The following is a 20,634-nucleotide window of genomic DNA, read 5'->3' as shown; positions in this document are numbered from 1 at the left end:
TAGGGCATATTTATATTCTTCAAATATGATAGATTTTCTTTTCAAAGAAGAAAGCTTTATTGGATTTCTACACAAGTCCAGGCAAAGAAAGCTGATGTTATCCATGATAAAATGGGTCAACAAGGTCTTAATTCTGACTGCAACAAGAGTTCCATAAATGAAACATTTCTTCTGAGACTTTAATGAAACAAAGAGCACATAAATATGCAAGTGGATCAGATGGTTCATCAGAAATGCCGCTTGAAATGACATTTTGACTAAGTAAATGAAGACCAAGTTCACCACTTTGAAGTCAAATGAAGATTGCATCAACATTCATGCATTCATAAGAACATCATTTGCATAATAGACAATACATTACATTGATACATTTGATTGTATTCAAATATGAAGTTTTATAGATCTTCGTATGAAAAAAGAAGATTCATGATGGAAAATACCTTACAAAGAGAAGGTAGAATTCAAATCATATCAGGATAGGCAAACATCTGAAGAATAAATGGTCGCAATCCACAGAAGAAGCATTATTTTGAAATAGGGCATGTTACCCAATCAACAAGTAATTTTGAAAAATGAGAAAACGATTTCCAAAGTTTCTCATTTAATCTTTTCTGAAAATGAAATTGTTGAATAGTAAGAAAACGATTTCCAAAGTTTCTTACTTAGTAAACTATTTCCCACATCTGTAAGACCTACAGTGCATGATGTTTTCAAAAAAACCTTCGGGAGCTTTTTGATATTTAAAGCCTTCGGGTCATCTGTAAGACCTACAGTGCAAGATGATAAGACCTCAGGGCCATCCATAAGACCTACAGTGCAGGATGTTTTCAAAAAGCCTTCGGGAGCTTTTTGATATTTAAAGCCTTTGGGTCATCTGTAAGACCTATAGTGCAAGATGATAAGACCTCAGGGCCATCCATAAGACCTCCAGTACAGGATGTTTTCAAATGAGATTTTAAGAAACTGATTTTCAAAGGTTTCTTGATCTTAAATCCTCCGGGTCATCTGTAAGCCTTCCGAGCAAGATGATAAGTCATCCGGGCCATTCTTAAGACCTCTGGGTAGAATGTTTTCAACATTTACATCCTACTCAAGAAGCCAAATGAAAAATTATTGTCTTTTTCATCTTTGCTCTATTCTTGTTAACATAAGAATGAGCAAAGAGGGGCAGCTGTAGACACTAATTATTTTATTTTAAAATTATTATTATTATTATAAATATTATTATTATTATATTATTATTGTATTATTATTAATAAATAATTACAAATACATCGGAGACCCAGATCCCTGAGGTCCATTTACAAACCTGACCCAAATTTACAAGAACCCTGGAGGCCTAAATCTGGAGGCCCATCAGAACTAGATACAGAGGAAGCCCTAGGGTTTCATAACTCTAGGTTATCATCTCGCCGCCGCCGGTTCTAGATTCATTCACGCTGTCGCCGCCTCAGCCAGTTACTACCGACGCTCCAGTGCCACGACGCCAGCCTCGCCAGAAGACTCCAGAAGCCAACTGCCCCTCCACGTTGTATGCTCTAGGGTGAGTAACCACCATAGTTTGGTGACTCACTGAAAAGCACCCTTATTACCCGGTTCGAAAGCAGGTTCGTGGTAGCCTGTAAATATGGCCATCGAACCTGCAAAATAGAAGAGACAATCGGCGACAGAGAGCAAGACCCAATGGCGACAGACAGAAAGCAAGAACAAGAAACGACAATAACGAGGAACTAACACAGCAAACAAGCATCAACCATTCGAAAAGAAAAACAAAGAGGAAAAGAGAAAGAGCTTACCCTCGGAGAACTCAACTGTCGACAGAAACCGTAGGGAACCTAAGGTAAAAATCCTCGGTTTATTATAGATCTGGAGTTAACGAGTGATTTTAAGGGTAAATAAGGCTGGATTTTGGTTGAGGGTTTGGAGAGTTTCGATTTGGGGTATAAATTTGATCACCGACCACCGTCGCCGCCAACAATTGACGTCGGAACACGGTTGCCGGCTGGTGGTCGGCCAACCTCCGGCGAGAGGTTTGTAGAGAGAGGGCAGAGAGAATTTCCATCTCTCTCTTTTAGAGAGAGAGAGAGAAAATAAGAAATGAATAAAGTATGGCCCTTAGGGGCCGGATTTTGGCTTTATATACCCTTTCCCTAACGGTGTCGTTTTAGGGGAGGGGTGTTCTTGTAATTTCCCTCATGGGAAAACCCTTTCCGCAATCCTTATAGTTTTGTATCCTTGCAAATTAGTCACTGAAATCCATTTTTTTCGATCTTCTAATTTTATTTTATTTATAATTTAGTTACTACATAAATATACTTGTATATTTAGGGTAAATATCATTTAGTCCCTCATAGTTTTAATATTTTATATTTTAATTACCGATTAATTAATATAGGTTAAATTATATTGTTAATACTTAGATTTTCATAATATTTCGAATTATGTCCATTAATTTGGATATTTTACATTTTAATCCTATAGTTTTTAATTTTATTTGTTTTAGTCATTATTTAATTGCAATTTATTCTTTACTATCCTTTTAATTTCAATATGTTCAAATTATTAATTATTATTTTATTCGTATAAATGTAAATATTTGATTAAATAATGTTTATTTATTTTTAAATATTAAGAAAGGGCGGTCATAAAATAACTAGACGTCTTATTCTGGTATTTTAAAAAATAAATAAATATCTTATTTATAAAATATATATATTTACTTCATTTTTATTATTTTTAAGAAAATTATTATATTCTTCTTAATATTTATTTATTTTTAATATCAAAGAAATGGGTTGTCTTAAAGCAACTAGATGTCCTTTTCTGATATTTTTAATAAAATATTATATTTAATTTAGTTTTATTTAAATTATTTTTCTTATCATATTTTTTAATATTTATTTATTTTAAGAAAGGGGTTCTCTTAAAGCAACTAGATACTATTTTCTGATATTTTTAAATAAATAAATGTCCTATTTACAAAACCCTATATATATATATATATATTTAATACTTTTTCCTTAGAAATATCATATTGAATCTGGAATAAAATGATCATAAATTAAATTTATATTTGAATTCTTAAACTTCCATTACTAGAGACAATTTATAATCGACAGGGACCAATTTTGGGCGTTACGGGGGTGTTAATCCTTCCCCAAACGTAACCGACCACGAATCCCTTTTTATTATTAAAAAGAACGAATTTTTGGTTAAACGCAAACCGGTTTATCTTTTAACTGATGTTTTCTTAAAAACTCTTTTAAAAGTTGATATTTTAGGAATTCGACCTACCTAACCCAAAAGGCCGATGGCGACTCCTAAAGCATTTCAATAAAAACCATTTATTTATTCACATTACTTTTCCAACCCAGTAAAAATTCGTACCCGGGCGAAAACCGGTTACGACAGGTGTATTACTTTAATTTTAATATTCTTGTTTTGTTTTATTGACATTTTCAAAATTTCCCTTATGTTCGATATTTTATTTCGTTTCGTCCCATTCATGTGTTATTCTGTGGGTTATTTTAATTTAATCCTTATGAGAAACCTCTATTTATGATTCTTAGTTTAATATATATTTTTTATTTAAATATTTAAGGTAATATCATTTCATAAAGAGATATAGGCGAACGCGCCTTAACTGGCAAGGAAAGTGTTCCCAAGGATTCTTAGCGCGAAATGACATTCCTTTATAAGACAATGATATTTGGTATTGAGAATCCATAAAAATGTGCTTTAACTAGCGATAAATGTTTTTTAAAGATGGTATGTAAGAAGCAATATCCTTTTCGAAATTTTTATAAGATCATAATTTAAATATATATTCAAATTTGTCAATTTCAATATTTAGATGATGTGTAATCGCATAGGTACCTATTTTAGGCACTATGGGGGTGTTAATCTTTCCCTACGCGTAATCGAATCTCGAACCCTTTTCAAAATGAGTTTCTGGTTAAACTCATATCACTTTTTATCTTTTAAAATTATTATTTTTTAAATTATTTTAAATGATATTTTTTAGGTATTTGGTCTACCTAACCCAAAGGTTAATGGTGACTCCAAAGTTATTTATTTGTGCAATTATTTTAAAACTCAATATCTTTTAAAATTAAGTTGGATCGCTCCCGGTCATAGCCCAAAAAACTTAAGGATTGTTCCGACAATAATCTTTTGAATCCAAATTCTTTACGAAAAAAAACCTAAAATTCAAACTAAAGATTACAACCATTCATAAGGGAATGCACCTCCTCTCAAGGTCCCATAAATCTGATTTTAAATTATATTGTATTATTATATATTGAACAAATATATTTAAAAAAATAATACAAACGGTCAAATATGTAAAAAAAATCTTAGATAATTTTAATTATTTTTATGTATAAACATTAATTAAAAATGTTTAAACTTGTAAAGTGGTTTCAATGATAAAAAAGAATATTATTTTCTTAGATAATTTGGATTAGAGTAGTTACGTTTGCAGGGTGTGTATGTGTTGTCAATGACTAAGAAAAACTTTGAACAGATATCACATTGTAATCATCCAAGTTATTCAAAAAGAAAATTAACTAATGTTTGAATTGATAATAACATATTCCTCATGAACCCATCTAACGACCTCAATAGTTAAAGGGAGTGTTGTTCTCCTTAGATGTCATGGATTCAAGCAATTGCGTTTGTAGGATGTGTATGCATTATTAATGATTAAGAAATAATATAAATATATATATTACATTATAATCATTACAGATTATTCAAAAATAATAATAACATATTCCTCATAGATAATTCAAATTCGAGCAACACCATTTGTCAAAGTGTATATAAATTTTATCTAGATTAATATAAAAAATATATTATCATAAAATCATATTAAGATACTAAAAATATAATTAATCAAATGTTTTAAAAAATATTAAATTCAATCTTAAGCAATGCATTAAAAAAAGTAAAAAAGTGACGGAATAAATGAAGTTTTCCTTAAATCACTTGAACAAACCTCATCTCGAAACATGTGAACATGGGTCATATATCAATTTAGTGTATTTCATTAATAAAAAAAAGGAATAGTTTAAGGATTGAACTGTAGGACAGTGGTGGAAGCAGGGTTTGTTTAGAGTAGGCACCATGGTTTTCAGAATCGGACCGGTTAGTAAATCAGTCATGCTATCGGTTCATCGGTTCAATCGGTTAAATCGGTCAAATCGGTCTGACCGGTCGAAAGAATCGGACGACGTCATAATTATTTAAAAAATTAAATAAAATTACCAAAAATATTTAATAAAAAATAATTTTTTATATTACAAGTTATATTCAAAGCAAGTCATAACATATATAAGTTAAAAACCATAAAATCAAGTGAAACACAATGATTCAAATTAACTACAACATAATATTTAAGGTAAAATATATTAAATAATAAATATAATTATATAACTATAATTAAAAAATAAATTTGGGGTTAAAAAAATCATAACAAAATGATATTGTTTGGTTTAATTTTTTTTTTAAAAACAATCTCACATGGCTAAAAAACATAGAAGAGCATCCCAAAAGTCTAAAGAGTAAAAATATGAGAACAAAACAATCTCACATTGCTAAGAAATATAAAAGCGCATCACAACTAACTTCTATAAATAATAGAGGTAATTTGGCATTCAAAATCATGGAGCCTTTTGGTGAGCATTGAGTGAATTATTATTTCACTTCAATCAAGCTCGAATTTTAGGCTTCAATCGAGCTTCTAATTTTTTTTTTTTTTTGAGTTCAAGCCTTTTTGAGTTCAAGTTTCAATATTATATTTCGAGTTTGAGTTGAATTTGATAATTTTTAACTTGTGAGTTTGAGTTGAGTTGAGCTTACTTTTAAAGTTTTCAAGTTCGAGTCGAGCTCAGCAATATTCGAGTTCGACTTGGCTCGTTTAACAAACGACGTTGTTTGGTTTAATTTTTAAAAAAAAACAAAACAAAAATCCCGGTTTCAGCCGGTCCGGTTCGAACAGTTTAGCGATTCTGGCCGGTTCACTAATAGCGGTTCAACCGATTTAGATTGAATCGGACTAAGCAACGGTTCCCGGTTGAACCGGCCGATCCGGTCCGGTTTTCAAAACAGAGGTAGGCACACCCTACTTTAAAATTCGAATTTATTTATATTAATTATTTATTTTATTATTAATATTTATATTAAAATTTTATTTGTATTTATTTTATAAATTATTTTTTATTATTAATATATATATTCATTCTAAAAATATATATCTAAATCCTTCGTTTACATAAGAAACAAAGATGTCAATTGTTGTTCCATAAATCATGCTGATTCAGATATTCCTTTTTTAAGGAGTAGACAAGAATATGTGACATGCATGTAACCGGTTGGAAATAGACATCTTTGCGGCAATGTCGTTCCTTTTTTACACGTAAGAATTAGGGCACGAGTGGTCAAGGGAGACATGATCCTCTCAATCTTATTTTATGTCATCATTATGTGGCAATTGACTAAATGGTTTACACCCATTTCTGATGTTTGCAAATAAAAGGATATTTATGGAATTAATATTTAATTTAAATAATTGCTATAATTATTTTTTTAGAAAATTGAAATTTAAAATAAGTTTAGTTTAATTTAACTATGTTTGTATTTCTACATTGCTACTTAAAATTATTTTTGTTCTAATTTAGATAGGTCGAGCTTCTAAAAGATTATGATTTCTTGATCGATTATCATATGAAGAAAGCTAATGTATTGGCTGACACGCTGAGTCAAAACACTTTTCCTGTTTTGAGAGCCTTGATGCACAACTATCCTTGAGAGATTATGGTGATCTGTTAGCCGAATTGTAAGTGGATCCTATCTTGGTAGACCATATTAGAGAGCTCCTGTTGGTAGACGAAAAAATCATGATGTTGGAGATTTATATCCCCAACGATGAAGACCTGAGATAAGATATTTTACAAGAGATTCAGTGTATCCCGCTCGCAATGCATCCAAGGGGTACTACAATGTATCAAGATTTGAAAAGATGCTTTTGGTGGTTGGGAATGATGAGGGTCGTGATGGAATTTATTCCTAAGTGATTGACATGTAGCAAGTGAAAGTTGAACATAAAGTATTTTCTGGGTTGTTAGAATCGATAACTAATCCACAATGAAAATATGAAGGAGTTACGATGGATTTCATATCGAGACTTTCGTTATCTCTAAACAAGAAAGATTTTATGTGGGTAATAATGGATTGACTCACCAAGTCGTCACATTTCGTTTTGGTTATAATATATTATTCTATAAAAAAAATATAGAAAGTTGTATAGTTGAGAGGTTCTGAGACTTCGTGACATGCCAATTTCTATTATTTTAGATTGTGAATTGAGGTTGACCTTGAGGTTTTGGGGTTCCTTGCTTAGTCCCTTGGGAATACGATTTCATCCTCAAATAAGTAGTTAATATGAGAAAATTATTCAAATCCTTGAAGACATGCTATGTGCTTGCATGATAAAGTTTGAAAATCGGGTATCCGTACCCGGTTATCATTTTTTTAATTCAAAAAATTTCAAAAACAAATCACGTAAAAAACCCATAAATTTTTTAAAATTACTAATTCGTAATCCATAAACAAAAATTAATGATTTGAAATTAGTTTTAAGAATAAATATTTAGATATATATATATAGTAAATTTTATTTTAAAAAATTAAAAATATTAATATTGATATTGAATTTTTCCTTTGAATCTCATATTAACAAATTAATAAAATTATTTTAAAAAAATAAAATTTAAAAGTACATAATACAAATCTAGAAAAAAAAATTAGCAATTTAAATTTAGTTTTAAGGTAAAAATATTAAAGAATCTAAAATAAAAATATAATTTAAAATTAATATATATATATGTATATATTAAAACTACCGAATCGGGTTGGATACCCGATTATAAAAAAAAAAATCGATCTAGACCTGGCACAACTATACGAGAAAAATCATGGACAGATACCCGGTCCAGCCGAATAATTTTTTTAAAAAAAAATTACCCGATTTTTTTAAGGTTTTGGTTGGTGATTAGCGAATCAAATCAACCGAATCGGATAATTTTAAACACCCCTAGTTGGAGATATTTTTTTCCTTCGCCTTCTGTCCTATAGGTTTTTAATTGATTTTTTTTTAATGTTTCGGACTTTTTCAACAACTTATTGATTATTGATGCTTATTGTTAAGTCGTTGTAATCGAATTCATTGAATAATTAGAATACTTCCGTTACTTGTGATTTGTTAGCCGAATTGCAAGTGAATCCGACTTTGATAGACCATAATAGAGAGCTTCAGTTGGCAGACGAAAAATTCATGATGAAATCAAGCCAGATGGGTGTTTATACTAGGAGGGAGGATTTATATCCCCAATGATGAAGACTTGAGACAAGAGACTCGGTGTATTTTTCTCACAATGCATCCATGGGGTAATAGAATGTATCAAAATTTGTAAACACTTTTGGAGGTCGGGAATGAAGAGGATCGTGATGGAATTTATTGTTAAGTGTTTGATATGTCAACAAGTGAAATTTGAACATAAAGTACATTTTGGATTGTTGCAACCGATAACTATTCCTCAATGGAAATGAGAAAGAATTACAATAGATTTTGTGTCGTGACTTCGTTATTTCCAACTAAAAAAGATTCTATGTGAGTAACAGTAGATCGACTCACCAAGCCAGCACACTTAATTTCGGTTATAATAAATTATTCTATAAAAAATATACGAAGTTGTATATTTGAGAGAGTGTGAGACTTCGTGACATACCAATTTCTATTATTTTAAACCGTGATCTGAGGTTCACCTCGAGATTTCAGGTTCCCTACCTAGTCCCATGGAAACACGATTCCATCCTCCAATAAATGACCAATATGAGAAAGTTATTCAAATTTTTGAAGACATGCTATGTTATTGCATTATAAGGTTTAAAGATTCATGAGACATATTTATCATTAACAGAGTTCACATATAGTATCAATCAAACATCAAGATAGCCCCGTAGTAGACTTCTGAATGGTAGGATATATCTTTTCCTTCGCCGAGTTTCTATCATATAGGTTTTTAATTGATTTTTTTCCCGACTTTTTCAACGACTTATTGATTATTGATGCTTATTGCTAAGCCGTTGTAATCGAACTCATTGAATAATCAGAATCCTTCCGTTACTCTGATATATTAACTATGTTGTTAATAAAGAACCCTAATGCTAGCATGATTGCACAATTATTAAATGAAATCAACTTTGGATCATTCGGAAGTCGTGTATGGAAATGGATAATGAACTGAAATAGTTGGAAGCATCACATTACCATATTATAGTGAGTATAACGTGAGACCCGTATTGGTTGTTGATCCAACTGATGGCCATTTTTTGACTACTTTAGGATCATTAAGATCCCACATCAAGATTCTTTGAGATTAGCAGAAAAATATGGTCAACTCTTACCTAGTGTTTAGATTTATTTATGTTTCATCCATACATGTGCCATTTTGACCCCCCCCCCCAAAAAAAAATACTTGGGAGTGAAAAATTACCCTATATAAACCCGTCCAAAAAAGTATCCAAACATGATTCAATACTCGCCAATGATTAGTATCAGAGAAGTAAAACCGGATCGCTCGATTACCTTCAAATTGCTGCGAAGTAATCTTTGCTGAGTTTTGGGTCTGGTTTCATGGATTTCTCCCCAGGCTTCCACCCAGCTGGGCAAACTTCGTCTGGATTTTCCTGCACGTACAGTAAGGCCTGCAAGAAAAAAAAAGTGCCAAAAACCAACTTATATGGCAACATGTTACAAAGGAAAATTCAACATAAAGCAAGCAACTTACGATTCAACTCTTAAACCAATTTGGGAGAGGTTCCCAACACCCTGGCCTCCATAAATGGCACTAAGCACATGTATCGAAATGGAACTTTAGACTATTGCAAAACCAGCCTGGTAAAATGTAATTACCTGGAGTGTCCGCATTGTTTCATCGACACTTCGCCCAATTGCAAGGTTGTTAATAGTAGAGTGCTGGATAACCCCCTCCTTATCTATAATGAAAAGTCCTCTCAAGGCAATTCCCTAACATCCAAACTCAATTTGTAAGAATCATGTTTCGAATAGGGCAATATGGGGATAAGCAGAGTTAAGAAGAATGTCATTATCTGTTGCATGTATATGCATTTCATTGGTCCAGATAAATCCTGAACTTATTAAATCCATTTCAGCAAATATAACATCCATCCTCACCTAGAATGCAAAGAAGGTCCTCGGACTGAAACTAAAATATAGATACACATAAAGCGGGGATAGTTGATATCCTAAATATCAATACTGACAATGATTGGGAAGGAAATATGTCTTTGCAGGAATTACTCTTCTAAATCTGAAGCACTAGAAGTCGAGAATCATCAATTGTCAAAAAAAAAAAGAACTATAAATTCTTTTTAAAATAACCTGTGCTGCTTTTTCTTAATTCAAGCAGTCGAATGCACAGAGACTCCATGTTGGTATGCTGTAGCACAAGCAAAACACACTTTTAAAAAAGCATAAGATTGAACACCATTCAGCCATAATTTCAGCTTGGAATGATGGATAGATCGAGTAAGATGGAATGGGGCTGGAAAACAACCTCTAGACCTCATCTTATTTTCTCAAAAAAAAACTGTTTGGCTCTATTTTTAAAAACAAAACCTTAACGTTTGACCACATCAATGTAGGCTTACCAAACATTAAAAGAAAATAAAAGATGAAAAAACAGTTCTCTTTTTTAACACAAAACCTTCACGTTTGACCCCAACAATCTTGGCTTACCGAACATTAAAAGAAAAATCAGTTCCAAGAGATGAAATAAATGAACCCTGAGGGATAAGGAATATAGATATATATATATACATATAGACGTATACGCAAAGCAATAATATAAACCCCTTCGGTGAAAATCCAGCCGACCAATGGGCACATCCCAATAATTACCAAAGGGAAACCCTACCAAATGTGATATGCAACATTCTTGCGTGCAACGTATTCAAAATGTTAAAGTAAAAAACAGTTTGCCAACCCAGGATTAGATACTAGAAAACATGAAGTTATCTCATACCTGATCATGAATCAGCACTCTATAAGATTTTGAAATTGACTTGGTGACATCAGATATAAGTGGTACTTCAAATCACCAAGACCACCAGACTATCTGTTTGAACCCAGGCAAGGTGAGAGAACTGCATAGAGAGTAATCTGAGGTAAAGTTTTGTATACCTTGGATGCAAAAACACATGTTAAACTATAATGTAATGATGTATACTTCATTAGAAAATTACATATTCAGATGCTGCAATAAACATATTGATGCTGCTACAACACAACAAGTATGATGCAAGCTATTATAAGCACAGTTACATAGACAATAAAAGGAAATTAAAATAACGAGCATCAGCTTAGCCCTTAGTATAATATCAATTTCTCCATATTCTATATGCAAATAAGGAGCGTTTACTGGAGTCTGGAGATAGATAATAAAGTAACAAATCTTTAATTGATTGTAAAGAATTAATACATCATTTAAGCCAGAGGTTTTCAGTAACAAGGAGCTTACAACACTGTCAATAGAAACACCTAGTATTTCTGTGTTTAACTTCTCAAATTCTTCATAACGGTCACTAAAAGGAGTAATCTCTGCAAAAATGTAATTGGGGAGGTAAAAATTATGAATAAGAACCAAATATCGTATAAAACTTCAACATAAATGTTCAGATAGAAACAAACCTGTGGGACAAACAAATGTGAAATCCAGTGGGTAGAAGAAGAGAATCATATATTTCTTCCCAATGTATTCAGAGAGCTTGACCTGAAACAATAATGCATGATCCCGAATGAAGTTGAAAAAAAAAAGTTTCATATCAAAATAGGAAAAGTGGTGAAGGGCCCAAATATACTTCAACAAACATCCATATAACATACCTTGATGAACTCTGGATCGAAGACAGCCTCTGCCTCGAAATCGGGAGCAGTATCGGGTTTTATATTGGAGGGCATGGGTTCTATATTGGGTTACCCGCCTCCACACATTTTGGGCAAACCCGAGATTTACCCAATCTCATTTCTTCTAGGCTTATATCCCTAAAGTATATTATTTTTAGACTTTAAATAAAAAATATTTAAATTATTTTTTTCATTTAAGTGTTTAAACATTTACATGTCAATGTAATTTTTTAATATTAAAAAAATTCATTATCTTGCATGTGTTGTGTTTATATTTTTTAAAATATTTTAATTTAAAAATATTATTATTTAAAAAAATATATTTTCTAAAATCTCAAAAACACCCCCAAATAGTTTAGAATTCTTAATTTCAATCCATTATTACTTCCTCTTGCCACCAATATCGTTGATCGCCATCACCAATGTCACAAATAAATGTGAAGGCAACGTGGTTGTTGTTTTCACTAAAAGGTTTGTCAATGACCGATAATTATTGATTAGGGTTTAAGAATTGTGCAATTGAGATTCTTAATAATTTTAGAATTTAGGGATTTAAGACGACGAAAAGGATTATGGTTAATCAGTAAATGAGCGGCAACGCATAAGTGGTCGGTTGACGATGAATGAGTTATCAAAGATGATTGACAATAAGAGAAAATATATTAGAATTAGGGTTTTAAGAATTTGAGTTACTTTTTCAAAATTAAAATTTTTTAAGGTTTTTTAAAATAATAATACGTTTAAGGTTTTTTAACAATTAATTTTTTTTTAAATATAAACACAAAACGTGTCAGATAACAGACTTTTTTAACGGTTGTGATGGATGTACTTAAAATAATAGTGTTCATAACGTTAGACACCTACAGTAATCGAAAAAAAGTAGTTTGAACATTTTTTTTATATTAAGTATTTTTTATGGCTTAATTGAAAAGTAAGTAATTAAACTATATTCTTTATTTCACTTTTGGCGTCTAACGTATTTTTCGCTTAAGTTAAATGTCTAACATTTTTAACGCTTCCATTTTAGGTGTTTAGTTCATCACGATCGTTAAAAGAATCGCCAATCATTCAAAATGAGATACATGCGTATAAATTTTAAAAGAAATATATTTAAAAAGATTAAATTTATTATTTAATTTTTTTTCTAAAATCTAAAAAAAACTAAACTCTTAAAGTTATTAATTCTAAACCCCTATTACTATCGTCAATTGTTGTTTTGGTTACCAAAAAACCCTCCATCTGTCGTCCCCCACCCAATGATTGATCGCCCTTGACGTCGCCTCAACTCCTTAAATCCATAAATTTTTAAACTTAAATTCCTAAATCTCTAAAATCTTTGATACCCAAATTCCCTAAATTCTTAAACTTAAATTCTTAAATCTTTGATACCCAAATTCCCTAAATTCCTTATCGACAATTGGTGTAGTGACAGTGATATACAACAACTACGTGCAATGAAGGTGATAGATGGCCCGTATGAATGAGATTTCACGGCCTTTTGGTGCAAGGTAAATTTGTGAGTTCTTTGAATTTCGACGTTTTTCCCGAAAAATCACCGTTGAATAGTATATTTTTTGATCAGACACCCGTCAGACTATATTTCTCGATCTAACACCTATTGCAGTATAGCGCGCCCCAGGGGGAGCGCTTTATCATACGTGGCGTAAAGTGCGCCCCCTGGGGCGCGCTATACCTAATTTGTAATAAACCCGGGTGTTAGTTTTGTAAATATTTTTAAACTGGTGTCTAATATGTAATTAATTTATGTTAGGGTGATATTTGTGTAAAACTGCCAACTTCAAAACAAACCCACATGTTTTTACTGTCTTTCTTTTAATAATAATTTTTTTAATATTTAATAATATTTAATAATATTTATTAACTTTTAAAATTAATTTTTTAAAAATATTAAAAAAATTATTATTCACTTTTTAAAAAATAAATAAATATTAAATTTTAATTTTATTAAAAATGAATAAACATTATTAACTGTTGTTAAAAAAAATAATTAATGAATAATAATTCATTTGATCTCTGAAGTGTAATTAAAAGTTTATTTTAGTATTTTTTATATTTTTAAACAATTAATTTTAAAATATTGTATTTTCAAGACCTAAAGTCAAGTTTATGATTGTTAAACAGTCGTAGGTGTGGAAAGCTACAGGGATCGAATGAAAATTCGATCATACAAAGTTAATAACTCAAAATTGTCTAACTGCTGTCTAAATATCAACTCAATTGTACCACGAATAAACATTCGATCAAAGAGTTGATCTTTTCTGCTCAATCTTCACAAAAACTATTTTGTCTCATCATTTTCTCCCGCGTATGAACTCCTTTTTTTTATAACATTCATGCAAAAGAATATATGCATTAATAATATTTATAATGTTTATTCATTTTTAATAAAATTAAAATTCAATATTTATTTAATATTTAATATTTTATATTTTTTAAAATTAATATTATAAATAATATTTTAAATAAAGATGTGATATTTTTTAGCTTTACATTATATTTTTATTGAATTTTATTCATTTTTAATTCTTTTTTATTGCATTTTTATTTATTTTATATTTTTTATAATTAATATTATAAAGAATATTTTAAATAAAGAAATAATAATTTTTAAGTCTGATTTGTTTGCAACAGTCAATCAAACAAAAAGGGCAAAACAAAAGTGATTAGCATTGAATTAAAAAGCACATCTTGCAAGACAACTTTAACTCCCTGCATTGGCAGTGGTAGTGCCAACCACAAATAAATAAAAGCAAAGACTTAGCTGAATTCTCCAAATAATACAAAGGATCATAGCAACGTTTTAAGGCTGTCAAATTATGCTATTAATTCATATATTATATATAAAATATAAATTTAATTATTTTTATTTAATTAAATTGTATAACTTTTCTATAATTATTATGTGGAAATAACAAGTTAACTTTTCTGTAATAATATTAATATATTTCTAAATAAAAAAAATTAAAGCTAAACAAAAAGGATAATTAAAATCGAATAATAAATTGTGGGAGTAATACATTGTAATTGAATCCGTCATAGTAAGGTAAATGTAATTTAAATCTGGCAGCGGAAGAGACAAAAGAAAGACAGTAAAAACGTGTGGGAGCCATCAAATATTCTTTGCAGAATTGTTTGTCTAAAGGTGCATATTGGTTTGTTTTGAAATTGGCATTTTTACACAAATATCATCCTAACATAAATTAATTACATATTAGGCACCAGTTTAAAAATATTTATAAAACTAACACCCGAATTTATTACAAATCAAGTATAGTGCGCCTCAGGGGTGCGCTTTACGCCACGTATGGGCGCGCTATTCTGAAATGGGTGTTAGATCGAAAAATATAATCTGACGGGTGTCTGATCAAAAAAATATACTGTTTAACGATGATTTTTCGAGAAAAAACGCCTTGAATTTCAAGTTTTTCTTTTTCATGTCATTTGTAAAATCAGTAACATTTGACTGATGTGTAGGGATTTAAGGGCGACAACAACAACGAAGGAGACGGTTGACAAGGGATGGTCGGCAAGTTTTTTATGACACGGGATGATGCTTTGGGTTTAGAAATTTTAGTAGTTTTTCTAATATTTAAAAAAATAAGTATTTTAAAAAAAAATAATTTTAAGTTTTTAAAAATAAAACTTTTCAAAATATATAAATGCGATATGCAACACATTTTGAGTAGTTGATAGTCTTTTTAACAATAAAAAGTTTTTACTAACATATTATTCTCTTTTTTGTAGGATCATTTTTTACAAGACACATATTTAACATTTATTTTTCTTATATTTTATTGTTATTATTGTTATTATTATAGCTAACATAAATTTTCCCCCTTTTTAATGTTATTCAAATTTACTTTTTAAGTTCAGACAACATTTTGAAGCTATCAATTTTGAGCATAGTAGGAATGTTATATTGTTCTCACACATAATCGATTCTCGAACTCGCTTTGATTTCGAGGTTAGGAGCAGATTAACATTTATGAATATTCGATTATACCAAATCGAAAACTATCGATGATGACTCTAATCACATGATGAATTTTGTTTTTTTTAAGGAAAACATTAAAACCACCGAAAGATGACTTACAATTTTCCATAAGTAATGAGGGGCATTTTTAGCACATAAATTTTTATAATGAAATAAAAAGTTATATACTTTTATATTATACTCATATTACTTGGATTTTTTCCACTCATAGATTATAGAGATTGTCGCGGTCGTCTTATGGGTGGGCCTGGAATTGGGCTTCGACTTGAATGAATTGGGTTAGAGTCGTCACCGATCACTTTAAAAAAACATTTAGGTGGATCGGACACCATCTTACCTGATCTACGTTTTACAAGAAATGTGTCGGGTTCGGGAGTCGGTTACGGTCAAGGAAGGATTAGCACTCTTGAACAGCCCTTTCGGTACCAATTAATTTGTCGGTTGTCTTTGATTGCGAAAATTAAAAAAATTAAATTGAAATTTATAAATCCGATTCGAACTAATTACCTTTGATCGATTGAAAATATACCTAAAAAATTAAAAATGTTAGATCGTAAAATAAAATATTAAATGAAATGACAGAAACAAAAATAATAATTATAAAAAATGTTAAGAAATAAAAAACTTATATATGTAAAATGACATAGTTTCTCTATGTACTGTATTACAAAAGAAACACTTATCTATCACTGAAAAATTAATACGAAAAAAAAGATATTGATAGGTATGCAATCCAACGATACTGATTTTCAATATCGGTAAGTGTTTTTGCTTTGATGACTTCGAATACTATAAAAGCAATTCCGTATAGGTTGAGATTTACAACCATTGTAAAGTCATTCCTACAGCTCGCAAGCACTACTCTTCTTGTTGAATTCAGAGTGATGCAACTCACCATGGACCATATGAAACGGTCTCTACCATTGACGTAAAAGAAGAAAGGACTTTATAAGGTATTCAATCACCAAAATCCGAAGAGAACGAAACAGCAACCAAAATAGTTCCTGCCCGGAAAGCACGACAATGGCAGCATCCCTTCATTCCTCTTTGAACCACCATCGTGAAAGCTTCATCTGAGATCCTTCGAGCCACTTCGTTTGGTCTCTAGAAAATTGATTTGATAAGGGCCAGGGAGAAGGAAATTAGTAAAGCCTAAATCTCAACTCCATAAACAGTTCTCAGTATTAGAGAAATAGCAGTAATTTGAAATGAACAATACCTTTTTTTCAATCAAATCAGAAATTGAAAAACAGAGATGCAATGATAACATCATATAATTATTGTAAGATAAGCACTCCAAATCATCCAAACAAATCCGTGAAGAAATTCAAACAACAGATTATTGAAAAAGAAAATAAGAAGTAGGCCAAATACAACAGATCTAAAGTTCACATCACTTATCTCAATCGCGATTCTTCAGCTTCTCGAGTCGCTGGTTTAACTGCTCGATTTTAACAACAGAGAAAAGGATCCAGTACAGAATAAGGGCAGCGGCGATGAGAAGTGCGTGGCTTTGGCTCTTCATGATGGACTTCTGGTGAGGGAGATGTTCGGAAGGTGTGCATGACTCGGCGTCACAGCTGGGTCGCGTCTCGTATTTCCAGTATATGTCCATGAGGAGGAAGAGGCAGAAAGGAACCACCGACATGGACGGTTTCAGGAGGTTACGCATGACGGCGATCAATCCCTTGTCGAGTTCGTCGAGGCCTGGAACTGTGAGGAGGAGCAACATGATGGCTTCGGCACCGGCGGTGTAGCCTAGCACTACCCATTCTAGAGCCATTTTGCGTGAAAACTGAAAAACATTGTCGAATCCCTCCGTTTGTATTTGTTTGTGCCGGTCCCCCCTCCAATTACTTTTTTTCCTTTTTTAGTGCCATTCCCACGTTATACCCCTACTCTTTCAGTGCATTCACGCCATCTATCCCCCGGTGAACGTGTTCCTCGTCCCCATTTTAAATGAAAAAAATATGAGAAATGCTCCCTACGTTTTCGGCGTTTGTTGTACGTGGAAGAGAGCGTTTGTGTAACACCCTCAACTCATACCCGATCCAGATACGAGTTCAGGATGTCACATTGACTATACAAAACAATACTCTTAAAAAAATCGATTAAACATTTGAACTTATATTATTAAAATACAATAATATACATATGTTAATACAAGTTTATCAAAATACTCAGAGCATACACAACTTGACCCTTTGATTAAATGCCAACATTCATTTACATAACAAAAGGACCTACTGATTAAGTTGCCTCTGATCTGATAGTTGTAGGAGTAGTGTTGTCCAGCTGCTTAACCTGTCTCGTCTACTTTCTCTGATCCTACGTGTGAAACACTCACACGCTAAGTCATCGACTTAGTGAGGTAATATAATAATAATAACAACAAACAAATGTAATGAAAATGAATGTTGGCATGTAATCAAAGGGTCAAGTTATGTATGCTCTGAGTATTTTGATAAACTTGTATTAACATATGTATATTATTGTATTTTAATAATATAAGTTCAAATGTTTTATCATTGTTTTAAGAGTATTATTTTGTATAGTCAATGTGACATCCTGAAATCGTATCCGGGTCGAGTATGAGTTGAGGGTGTTACATTTAATGGTATCAGTGTTATGGTTTAGCCGATTCTAGGCATAAACCAGAGTCTATAGAGTCTTTAAATGGAATATATGCCAACAAATAGTAAGAATTTCTTATCTGGTATAGTATGAGTATGATGTTTTGCTAATAGAACAGTGTGTTTATTTTATTAGATGTCCGGACATAATAGCTCCCGAAGTGAAGCGGGAGAAGATAGGCCTGCTGAAAGCAGTAATTCACCTGCCCTGGCTAGGCAAGGTGAAGGACATGCATCTCAGGGAGTGCCTATACAAGACCAAGACACTTTCTTCAAGATGTTGAACGCTATTCTAACGGGTCTTCAACCTCCTACCCCACCAATTCAAAGAATGAATGTAGCAAAAGAGTTGAGAAGTTTGAGAGCTCCCGAATTTAAGGGAGAATCTGAGGAAGGTCCGGTTGCGACGAATCTTTGGTTAAATGATTTGAAAATCATGTTGGATGGTCTCAACTGCTCTAAAGTGGAGAATTTAGATGGAGTTGTCTCGTTACTGAGGGGTCAGGCGAGAATATGGTGGACGAACGTCACCATGAGGATGTCAAGTGACCAGTTAACTTGGTCTTTGTTCTTAGATGAATTTAAAAACAAGTACATTGGAGATCAATTTATTCAGAATATGAAGCAGGACTTTATGAACTTGAAACAGATGAACCGCTCTGTATATGAGTATGAATGCGAGTTCAAAAAGCTGAGTCGGTTTGCATCTGAGCTTGTGCCTACTGAAAAAGATGTGTGTGAATGGTTTGTGGAGGGCTTACACCCTAGATTGAAAGAAATGCTGATAGTATTGAATTTGTCCTCATTCCAAGAGGTGATTAATCGTGCCAAAGCTCTTGAAAGAGCTTAAAATGAGAGACTTAAGAGTTCAGATATCAAAGAGGACATGTGCTTCTTCCAGCTCAGCACCATCAAAAAGAGGAAGAGACTCAGGATTTCGATCACAAGTTAGATTAGAATCAGTTGCATTATCTGCTAGGGGAGCAAGTCAGGCAAGGCCTAGACAGACACAGTCAGTGGGATCTGTTGCTGGGAGATTCAACCAGGGTCAAGCAAGATAGTGTCAGTATTGTGGGAAAAACCATTTTGGGGCATGTCGGATGGTTGTTGGGACTTGTTTCCGATACGTAGATGCTGGACATTTTATCCGGGATTATTCGTTGATGGTTGGTGAACCTGCACCATCTGAGAGAGTTGGTTCCGCCTCACAGAGAGGACGAAGAAGAGGCAGAAGAAGGAACCAGTTTGAATCCTCTGCTCAACCTGAAGTTCGGTTAACCGCACGGGTGTACAATTTAAAGACAACCTGATATTATAGAAGGTACTTTTCAGTTGTATGATAAATTAGTATTGGTACTGATTGATCCGGGTTATAATTATTCTTACATTACAAGTAAGTTAGTAAAGGAATTGAGGATCCCCTTAGAAGCTACGAGTAATGAGATTATAGTAACTAATCCTTTAGGCCATAGTGCTCGGGTGAACAAAGTCTGTAAGGGGTGTCCCATAAAGATTCAGGGAATTGAATTCCCTACTAATCTGATGGAATTACCCTTTGACTAGTTTGAAGTGATTCTGGGAATGGATTGGCTGTTCCGTTACTATGGGGATATTAATTGCAGATCGAAAAAGGTAACCCTGAAGAGTCCATAAGGAACAAAAATAAGTGTGATCAGTGAAAGGTTTAATCCTTTAGCAAATGTAATATCATTAATGTCTGCTAAGAAGCTATTGCTACAAGGATGTCAAGGTTTTCTTGCAAATGTGATAGATACAAGAGCTAAAGAGAAAGTATTAGATGAGATTTCAATAGTTCAGGAATTCCCTAATGTTTTCCCTACTGAGTTGCCAGGATTACCTCCAGAAAGAGAGATAGAATTTCAAATTGAAGTAATGCCGGGAACAGCTCCAATTGCAATGGCACCTTATCGGATGGCTCCGAAAGAATTGCAAGAGATAAAAAAATCAATTGTAAGAGTTGTTAGAGAAGGGATTTA

The 20,634-nt window shown here is 32.1% G+C and overlaps 2 protein-coding genes across 2 annotated transcripts; both read right to left on the bottom strand.

The window, feature by feature from the left end:
- Nucleotides 1-9,651: 9,651 nt before the first annotated feature.
- On the bottom strand, nt 9,652-12,043 carry LOC120131250 (2-Cys peroxiredoxin BAS1-like, chloroplastic). Its single transcript, XM_039148283.1, is given in 8 exon segments — nt 9,652-9,768; nt 9,977-10,090; nt 11,109-11,173; nt 11,176-11,199; nt 11,202-11,229; nt 11,604-11,683; nt 11,774-11,855; nt 11,969-12,043. Coding segments are annotated over 8 exon segments (585 nt in total).
- A 5,158-nt stretch (nt 12,044-17,201) lies between these two features.
- LOC120131232 lies at nt 17,202-17,787 on the bottom strand. Its single transcript, XM_039148275.1, has one exon. The coding sequence runs from the start codon at nt 17,785-17,787 to the stop codon at nt 17,407-17,409; it is 381 nt and encodes a 126-aa protein (XP_039004206.1). The 3' UTR covers nt 17,202-17,406.
- Nucleotides 17,788-20,634: the final 2,847 nt, after the last annotated feature.

This window comes from Hibiscus syriacus, unplaced genomic scaffold, assembly GCF_006381635.1.
Source record: "Hibiscus syriacus cultivar Baekdansim isolate YM2019G1 unplaced genomic scaffold, ASM638163v2 tig00110551_pilon, whole genome shotgun sequence".
In the NCBI taxonomy this organism is placed as follows: domain Eukaryota; kingdom Viridiplantae; phylum Streptophyta; class Magnoliopsida; order Malvales; family Malvaceae; genus Hibiscus; species Hibiscus syriacus.
Note: the sequence above shows the minus strand (reverse complement) of the source record. Positions and strands in the feature narration are given on the sequence as shown.